At 28.9% G+C, this 10566-nt stretch overlaps 1 protein-coding gene across 1 annotated transcript; it reads right to left on the reverse strand.

Annotated features, from left to right (window-relative positions):
• Nucleotides 1-3118: 3118 nt before the first annotated feature.
• LOC107454442 (cuticle protein 10.9-like) lies at nt 3119-7355 on the reverse strand. The gene is made up of 3 exons (XM_043054699.2): nt 6944-7355; nt 4218-4313; nt 3119-3558 (listed from the first exon to the last, which is right to left on the reverse strand). Exons 1-3 carry the CDS (start codon nt 6953-6955, stop codon nt 3172-3174), a joined length of 495 nt encoding a protein of 164 aa, XP_042910633.1. The 5' UTR covers nt 6956-7355; the 3' UTR covers nt 3119-3171.
• Nucleotides 7356-10566: the final 3211 nt, after the last annotated feature.

Here is a 10566-nt window from a genome sequence, read left to right on the forward strand (position 1 = left end):
TATAAAATAGCTAGTCACGTCACAGGTATTTTTATTTTATTTATTTATTTATTTATTTTTATTTATTTATTTTTTTTTTTTTTTTACATTTAACATAAATGGCCATCACGGGTAGCTGAAAAGCTCCGGACTCACTGTCTGTCCCCGGGGACCGGGAGCAGGGTCAGTGGTGTGGCGTGCGTGGTGATCAGTCACGTTGGCTGCAATTGTGAGCCAGTCCGTGGTTGATTGTGTGATACGTATGTTTTGTTCATGTTGTGTTGTATGTTTTACCTATTTTTATTATGAGTAGTAGTAGTTGAGGCAGAAACTAAACCATGTTGCCAAAATGGACGTCCGATAAACAAAATACTTGTTATAAAATTTTAAATGCATATTTTAATTGAAAAATATAATTTGTTTGATGTGCCAACTTTTTCTTCTTCTTTGTTTTTAATACGAGCTCACTATAGTGTTCTAGATTTAAGGAACTGCTCTAAATCTTATGGAATTAAACACTCTGTATTAAATATTTTCTTGCAAACATTTGTGCTCTATATTATAAGGAACTATTCTAGATCCTAAGAAACTAAACTCCCTGTTATTAGGTATCTTTATCTAATATTAATGCTCTAGATCATAAAGAATTGTCCTGGATCCTATGGAGCTAAACTCCCTGTTATTAGATATCTTTAGCTAACATCAGTGCTCTAGATCATAGAAAAACTTTTCCGGATCCTCTGAAACTCAACTCCCTGTTAATAGATGTCTTAGCTAACATTAATGCTCTATATCATTAGGAACTATCATAAAACCTAAAGAACTAAGCTTCCAGATATTCGATATCTTTAGCTAACTTAGTGCTCTTGATCATAAGAAACTATCTTAGATTTATTGGAATGAAACTCACCGTAATTAGATATCTTTGAAAAAAAGATTCATTTTGTTGCAACGAAAACCGACATTTTCATTAAAATATAAAATAAAAAAAATTATGAATAACTACATAGAATTCAAAAAAGACACTAATACATAATAGTTTTCATCGGATATATAACACTTTGAGTTATAGACTAACATTTTCTATTATTTTATTATTTCATGCTTTTTAACATTCCTTTTGCTATAAAATTTAATAAAATATGATATTTATTTCTTTGATAATTAGTAAATAAATAATATCGGTTCAATTGATATTTTTTAATGCAAATATGGATATATATATATATATATATATTGCAATTTTTGTTTATATTTTTCTACAAATAAATTTATTTCATGTTATGGATGAGCTTTGTGCATTATTTTTCGTTCCCATTTACATTCAAGCTTTTCCGTAATAAATAAAAGAACTTCTTTGCTATCTAACAAAAAAACCACTTACTGTGCAAAAAAGCCGACGCAACTGTGTATAAAAATCAAAGACCTTTGCTATTTCACTTATTAGTGACCAACGCTGGAAACGTATGAAATATCAGAGTTTGAATCATGAACTACGAGTTCAAATATTAAGTAATCGTTTAATAGAAAAATCAAATTTAAAATAAAAATTACTTCTTCAAAAGAAGGAATCGTGAATTAGAAGTAGCATTTTGCTCAATAGTTTTTTTTTTTTTTTTTTTTTNTTTTTTTTTTTTTTTTTTTTTTTTTTTTTTTTTTTTTTTTTTTTTTTTTTGTAAGGAGCATATAATTTCTGTGTGTAATTACAAGCGAAAAGACGCGAGGGACCATTCTATGATAAGCAGAATGCTTATGATTATTTGATAATTATTTGAGAAGGGTAGATAAGGAAGAAAACTCAGTTACTAATAAAAACGGAATGATTAGTCCTCCCAAGTTAAGCACTGTGAACTAAATGTTCAGCTCACAATGGGATACCTATAGACTCAGCATACCAACATGTGAAACTGTACGAATCCCATGGCAAGATCAACTTTATGCAGAATCTAGGGTTAATGTTAAATTTTAACATTGATCATTAGTAATGACACAATTTGACTTTGATTTTCTGTTTTCTTTCTTTTTTTACTCTTTTCGTATTTATTTTAATCCATTTGTCCTTTTTTTTATAGCTCATTTGCATTTATCAGCGAAACCTTAAAAAAATGCCATTAAAGTTGTTTTTAAAATTAATATTAAGTAGAGTTTTGATGCATAATAATATTTTATTAGAAAAGCCGAGACAATTTTTAGTCAAATTGATATTTTTTACAAAGTAATGACAATCTATTGTTGTAATAGATCCATCTTTCAAAATCATAATATAAATGTCAAGTAGTTTTTATCCCTGTTAAATTTTATTGTTGATAACAGAGATAATACCTCCATCTAACACATTACACCTACTCTAAAGGCAAACGGTAATAGACAACCGAAAGGCACATTTTCATACTTTTGCTTTAGAATGCGCGCATTACCTCTGCGCATCCTAATGCAAAAGTATAGGAATTCGTCACCTGTTTGCCTTTTTTTTACAACTTATCTTCTATGTGTATGGCCATCCTAAGACTTGTAGCTATATATCACAACTTACTTTATTCACACGCCAAAACATTTCCAGGAATGAACTTATAATATACAGCTTTCAACAAGAGATATGAACAGCACTTTTAACCAAATGTACACCCAAGACGCTTTTCGTTATGTAATATTTAATGATTTCAAGTTTGGTATAAAAGAATTAAAGGAAGAGGAAAGTAATTCGAATAATTTTTAGCTTACTCAAACATCTCTAATTAAAATCTACGAGTTATTGATTTTATCCTGGAATTCTAATTAAATTCCTGCTTTTAGACGAGGTCAGTTGTGAACTGTAGCTGCAATGCTTTATGCTGATGTCATAAAATTACGAGAAGAAGGTATCATCCCTGGTACCAACCATGTTATTTCATCGGGACCTCAATTACTTGACATTCATATAATGCTTTGAAGAGATACATGAAAGGAGCTCGAAATATAGATTATGATAAAAATATGGCCTGCACTCATACCGACAACATTACTAGGATGCTCTTTATTACATATCATTATTATTTGATGTTAAAAGTTTGGTACATAGAAATTATCACAGGGGATTATTATCATTGTTATTAAGTCAAATTACTTGCAACGGAAGTAATATTAAGCATATACAGCAAAAACAAGAAAAATAATATTTTATAAAGCAACTTACCATAGTAGTATTTAAACATTCTAATAATAAGAGTATTTGGGTACTCTGTAGGGAATGTGATGAGATGGTGCATAGTGAGGTCCAGCATGCACTGGGGCATAGTGTGCAGGGGCTGCGTATGCAGGTGCGGGGTGTACTGGAGCAGGAACATGTGCAGGGGCTGCAGAGTGGACGCCTACGGCAGCTGGGTTTTGGTTAGCAGTTCCTGGCTCGTTGGTCTTGACCTGTGCTCTGAATCCATGATGATCAGCTACGTAATCAACTTGTCTGTGGATTCCATGAGCATCGACGTAGCCATAACTACCCTTGACACCTCCTTTTCCATCCCCAGTTTCTTTACGGAATTGTTTGTTGCCGTAATCATCCTTTACATCATAACCGTAATCATATGGCTGGGGTGCATGGGGCTGAAAACATATGGTTATTATCATTAGTATTAGAAATAATTAGTAGAATTTTTCCATACAGTTATATATATAAAATTAGACGCATATAGTTCAGTCATGCGGCTGCGATAGGCTTTAATGTTAGTCGATATAGTCATGGATTCTTTATAGAAGAAACATAGGAGCATTCAACTTAAATATTGGCGTAATTTTTGTTGTTGACGTGATTGAGAATGTTACGGAAGTAGGTAATCAATAATTTCCGAAAACATTTGCAAGCATATGGGAACCATTTTGCATACTTTATTTTAGAGAAATAAACTTTTGAAAGTTTCTAGATAAATTTCATGTTTCAATAAATTTATGGAATATACCAATATCTTTATTCATGTTTCCATCAAAAAATATATAGCCATTTAAAAGATATCAGTGCTCCTGAGACTTACCTGTATTAACTCGTAAAATTTTAATAAAATAATTTCCTTTATTTTAAGAAAACAAATTTATAAATAAATAAATCATAAGCATTCTAAAGAATGGAATTTATAATTTTAAATTTCTTAGAGTCGTGTGTAAATATTTTTTCGTTTATACGTAATATAATAAAAAAAATTATAAATAACTAAATTCAGGAAATATAGCTAAAAACTCCTTCATAAAAAGAATAAAATATTACTCACATAATCGTGATGTTCATCATGGTGGGCATATCCATGGGATGGGTAATGGTGGTATTGTGCTGAAGCCACCACAGCAAATGCAACCAAAAGGGCAACCTAAAATTACATTTAAAGCATTTGATTTAATGAATAAAGTGGTTATATTACATGCACACCTTAACATTAAGGGGGATTGAATAAAATATGCGGTGTAAATTTTGAAATTTAAAAAATATCGTTTTAATGATTATAAATGATTTTAACGGCAGTAAGTGATGCACTGAAAAGCTTTATATTTCATATTTTCATCCCCTATCTCTATCTTTATCTTAAGATAGTTTTGAAAGTTTCAACTTACAACTAACAGTGAGCGATTGTCTGAGAACAAAAGCATACTAAAAAAGCTATACTATGGATAAATACATTATTAATAATAGCTGTAAAATTTGATTTCTAAATCAAATTTCCTTTGGATAAACTTTATATAATTTGAGATTAAATAATGTGTATATTCAACGTTAAAAACACAATATGCTTTAAGTTGCTTCATTTAAATTTCCACGCAGTGTCTCAGATGGGAGATTGTAACAATTAGGGCATTAAATAGGCATAAATATAAATTAGCATAAAAATTAATTTGGCATAATTAGACAATTATATTTTCCCTGAAACTTATTTTGATACTCTTACAGCTCATTTTCTCCAACTCATTTTTATACTTTTGTGAAATCAAAATATGACCTACATTCCATGATTTTTCAGCATACTCAAAATAAAATAGATACTGAAGGGGATTATTTTTAAATATTCAGAAACTGAATAAAATACGGGTGATTTTCAAAGAAATTAAAAACAGTGAAAAAAATTTAAGGTTTTGACAAACTTTTCTGATCAAAATAATTTAAATTTTTTGTAATACAATTTTTTAGTTTTGATAACATTTATCAATTCTTAAATTCATTTTTTAAAATTTAAAATAAAAGATTTATTTTATTTTTAATTTCAAAGTTTTTTTTAAAAATTATATTGTTTATTTATAATATAGTTAATATTTTTGTTCCTCGATTCCTCTAATGAGCTCATCGCTTTTTTAATTACATGTTAATTAAACAAAAATTTAACTAGATTTTCTGATAAATATTTTTATTGTAAATTACTCTAATAATATTTTCGCAACTTTCCATCGAATTTTTGAGCTTAATTTTAGTATACATAATTTTCTAATTTTTCCTAAAAAATATGCTTAGTCATAAATTAATAAAGTAATATGTTTACAGTAAAATAGTTCAGTGGTTTAATGGAAGTAAATGCAAATTTCGAGACGAGCAGCAGAATTGTAACAATGTGATCGTTTTTAATTCTCGTACAAGCTGGTACCCAGCGATATGAAACTGGGTGGGCTTGAAGTCGCCACTGCAGGGTCAGAACCCAGTTCTTCACATTGACAGTTCAGTGCAATCATAGCAACTATTTACAGTACTTTCTATAGACATTACAGTACTTTTTATAAAAAAAATCAAATTTAAAATTTCTAGATGAAATGCACATGTAAAATCCATTTATTTACTGAATTCATTCCATTGAAATTTATTTACTTACACCCTTTTAGGCAAGTAAATACATAATTAACTCTTAAAACTTTATTTATTGATGAAGAATTAACTTTTTTGAAAGCTTATTGTTTTCAAAATGGAAACGTAATCAAATTGCTTCATCTTCAATTTTTTTGATATTTTGTATCGCAAAAATAAATAAAACTAGAAAAAACCTCTTGAAAGCAAAAAAAAAAAAGATCTGTTAATGTACAAAATATTATGCATTTTATAACATGCAACAAATTAAATATTTGAAAATGTTTTCTTACCCATAGTGTATATAGTGTACAGAGGATTTATTGATTTAATTTTATACAAAAAAATGTGAACAATTCTCCCCTTTTTTTCAACACATGAACTCTTAAAAAACATTTCTAGTACATATTCGATTGGAAAAGGTTTTTCTCCTTAAAATTTAAAAATAATTATCGTTTTGGTAAGAATGAATATAATAATTTGACAATATAATAGCATTGGAATAATTAAATAATCAAGGAATGAAAGGGAAAACTAACTCTGTTTTCCAAGCATCCAATGAACACAAAAATAAAATATAAACTTGAATAAAGAAACATTTACAATTTATTATGCTGCCTTTTCAAATTACAGTTGATAATTAAAAAAAGTTTTTTGTTAAGAATTTTTAAACTTTATCCTTAAAGAAATCTCTGTGAGTTCATGAAGGAATGCAACACATTCATGTTCATTCTCCTTTTAAATGACTTTTTTCCACTTCGTCTATAAAATTAAAATGAGTTCACTGTGTCCCATTCTTTCTATTAACAATTTTATCAAAAAGTAAGTATTTAAAAAATATCAGAGAAAAAATTTCTCCCATCCTTAAAAATATATTTAAAATCATTTAAACATTTAAAGGACTCTGATTATTCTAAATAAAATATTTTAATTTTTTTAACAAGTTGATTCTATCTAAAGCAATCCAGATAAACTTTTTTATTTGTCTCATCTTAATTTCTATATTCATAAAGGTTAGTTTTTTAAGTCTTCTAAAAATTCAATTCCTGAAAAGTTAGTAACTTTTAAAACAATTTTGTTCAATTAGTTGATTTAATCTCCGTTTTCGTTTCTATCTCTCATTTTTCTCATTGACCAGAAGTATCCATTCGTATATGAAGTAAATTGTTATCTTACCTTAAAAATCATAATGCTTCCTTGTTAAAAAGCTTTAAGGATCACAACACACTTACTAACTTTCACTTTCGAATTAATATCGCCATTCTAAAGCTGCAGACAGTATTTATACCTCGGAGAAAGGCAACATATTGGAATAGGAAGCGATACCTTTGAGATTCGAATTCTAGGTCAAGCTGATTCGAAACCAAGATTAACACGCATTGTGAGTAGAACAAATGCCCATACAAAAGCCTCCATAAGAAATCCTATTGTCCATTTAAATGAGCACTGGTCAAACATGCCGACGAAATCGGAGGGGGGAGGAAGAAAAACATAATACAGTTACAAAGTAAAGAACAAGTGAAAGTACTTGTAGTCAATTCGTGTGTGCCATATGGTACCACGCCTTGCACATTACGAACACCTCAGTTACGAAAGTTTAAAAAGTAATTTTTTTTCTCCTTGAAGAAATATCTTTGGTGAAGTATAATATCGGGTCACATTCACATAAAAGATATTAGTTTTAGTCACAATAGCCCTAAAAATATAGGTTAATCGTGGAACCGATTTTTTTCTCTCGTTTCAATTTTGTAAATCAGATATAATTTTCCTTTCTTAACAAGATTCGAACCCCATCCATTTCTGTAGAAGAATTAACTTAGCACGTTAGTTAATCAGAAATTAATTTTTACATTCAAAAATAAATGGATTTGTTTAACACGAGCAATAAATTTGATGATCGAAGCCTGTGAAAGAATGAGCTTTAACCCATTCTGTCTGTCTTGTCTTTTTTGGAATTTTAAGAACTTACACAATGTCGTGTTGAGATGTTTGAGTTGGAAAATAATTCGTGATAAATGATTGTCTGCTTCATTGTTATTGAACAAAGGCTGATTCTCTGAGAAAGGTTTAACAAATATTAACGGTTCTTTTACATTTGTTAAATGTTTATGAAGCTTCAACATGGACATGGTTATGTGCTTGTATCTCTTGTATATTGCAATGAGTAATTTCATGGTCATATAATTTTAAAGCAGTCATATTATTTGGTTAAAATACAAAATTAACTTTTGTATAACATCATTACCAAAGCGTACTTTTAGTTTGCTTTAAATCACACATTTTTTTGAGCTAAACAAAAGTGCAGTTTATCAAACTGTAATTAAACTCTTGATGCAATATTTTTTAATTTATATAAGAAAAATACGTAACATAGAATAGGAGTACTAAGGAAATTAGTATTAACTATAATATTTTTAAAAAAAAAATCTTGATCTTATATACGAAACAAATTATTGGTTAAGAGTATTTTGAAGAAAATTAATTTTAAAAAAAATTGTAAAAAATTAAAAAAAAAGAAACATTAATAAATTTTTTACATTAGGAGTACCGCCAAAATATTCGGCAAGTGTCTCAGGAGCGATTTTATTTATTTCTTTATATGCTTTATATATTCCCTAATAGCTTGAGATAACTATATTCCCTAATATATATGCTTTATATATTTATCCTTTTATAGGCCTTTTTTATTCCCTAATAAATATCTTTATTATGTGTTTTTGCGATTTTTTATAAAGATTGAATTAAGCTAGATTTTACACGAACCGATTACATGCTTAATCAGAGAAAGTACGTTTTTGTGTCAGATTTTATAATTCAAATTATTGTGTTCGTTAATTAATTATGATTGAAACCTGGAACCTGAAGATCGGATGATCTGATCAAAAGTTATTCATGGGTGGTTCCGTTTTTTGTTTTGCGCTACGAACTAATTTTCCCCCGCGCCTGAGTCTGCCAATTTTTTTTTATAAAATTTTGTTTTATTTATTTGCTTATGAAATCAGTGTCTCCTAATAAATCAAGAAAGGAGAAAAACGGAAAAAGATGGTACGTCATGAAGTCCAGACTGAATTTGCTTACGAGGTTTACTTTTGCTCTCGAAATTTGGTTTCCTTTTTTTAAAATACATTTACAGCTATATTACTGTCTGACATCGTTTGAACATTTTATTATAAAATACGCATAATCTAACTATATTTCTGCATATTATAACGTTATGCTGAACCAAATTAAAGCACCCAAATATTCTGGTTCCATTTTTTTTATAAGCTTCTGCAAAAACCAGCAATAAAAGTTCTAAAAATTTCAAAAGCTGTCAGCTAAACTATCCAATATTATGAGGCGTGTGGTTCACAAGTTAGTTTTAAAGTGTGTTGTGATTTTTTTTGGTGTCCACTTTTCTAAAATTATTGCCATATAAAAATTTTAAACGTAGTTCATTTAAACTATGATTTTAATTTTTATTTTACACAATTTGTGAGCATATTTTAATTGAACTATACTTTTTTGCCCATATGCAGTCTTAAAATTCCAAGCATTAACTTTAAATGTAACTAAATGTAAGTTTTTATTTGTTGAAAAATTAGCGAAATACAAAGAAAAACCGACCATATCCAAAGAAAAAATATTGAATAATCCCCTTGTGCCCTTGCCTCATTGTATTACGTTTTAAAACACACTATCTCAAAGCTCCTTAAATCAATAGGTTTTGGCTCCAAACTCGTCGCTATTAAGCGTTAAAGAGAATAATCTTTTTCAGAAAATTCTTTGTTCTATAGATGCCCAGTTTTGCAACTAAACGGTTTACTTGTTCGGAATCCTTGAATTATACAAAATCTTTTTGAAGAAGTTATTAGGGAAATTTCGCAAATTTAAATTGGCTCCCGTGCGTAAGATTTTAAGTAATTGAGCATCCGTTAATTCTAGTAAAATGCCCATGCATCGTTGAAAAAATAGCAAACTTAGGTAAGTAAAAAGAAGAGATTTATAAACAGAACAGAGAGAACAATAAACCGTAAGTTAAAAACGCTAACATAGGGGATCGAATATCATTTTAACTGTGACTAAAATTAAAACAGACATTTAAAAGGGACGTGGTCGATCTCTTCATTCAACCAATTGTTGTAATAACACACGATTCACTACTAAAGTTCATTAATATATTTCTTCAAATTCGCATTTCATGTCCATGTTTAAAATTCGAAGGTAGGCTTAAACAGAAGACAGACAGCATTTAACAACTGAAACAGCGCGCTTGTAGCTTTGTTTTTGTAACTTTGTCTCTGTAGCGTTAATCACGCCAACATAGCGTAAAGGTAAGTAGCATCTAAAATAAAAGTGAGCATGCGCATTTGCTTTCGTGAAAGTAACTTAAAAGTGCGAAATCTCCCTATTTTTGATTCTTCATAATAAATTAGGTGATTCAGTTTATATTATTCAAATTTTCGCATCAAATTTATTTTTGATATTGTTTTTAACAATGACACTATAATGTTTATAACTAGAGCCCGGATTTTGATGACCTAAAAAATTTCAATTAATGCCCTTAAAAAGTGCAAAAAATGCCCTTATGAACTGCAAAAAATGCCCTTAAAAGTGCAAAAAATGCCCTTAAAATGCGAAAATTGCGCTAAAAATGCCTTATGACATGCCTTAAATAGAAGTAAAAATATTGAACTAAAACAATGTTTTACTCTTCAAAATTATTATGAGTCGTTTCAAAAAATATAAAGCAATGCAATACTTGTTCTACGTTCATTAAAGTTCGACAAATATGTTTTATATCCAAAAATAACAAAAAA

The sequence above is a fragment of the Parasteatoda tepidariorum genome, chromosome 2, assembly GCF_043381705.1.
Source record: "Parasteatoda tepidariorum isolate YZ-2023 chromosome 2, CAS_Ptep_4.0, whole genome shotgun sequence".
In the NCBI taxonomy this organism is placed as follows: domain Eukaryota; kingdom Metazoa; phylum Arthropoda; class Arachnida; order Araneae; family Theridiidae; genus Parasteatoda; species Parasteatoda tepidariorum.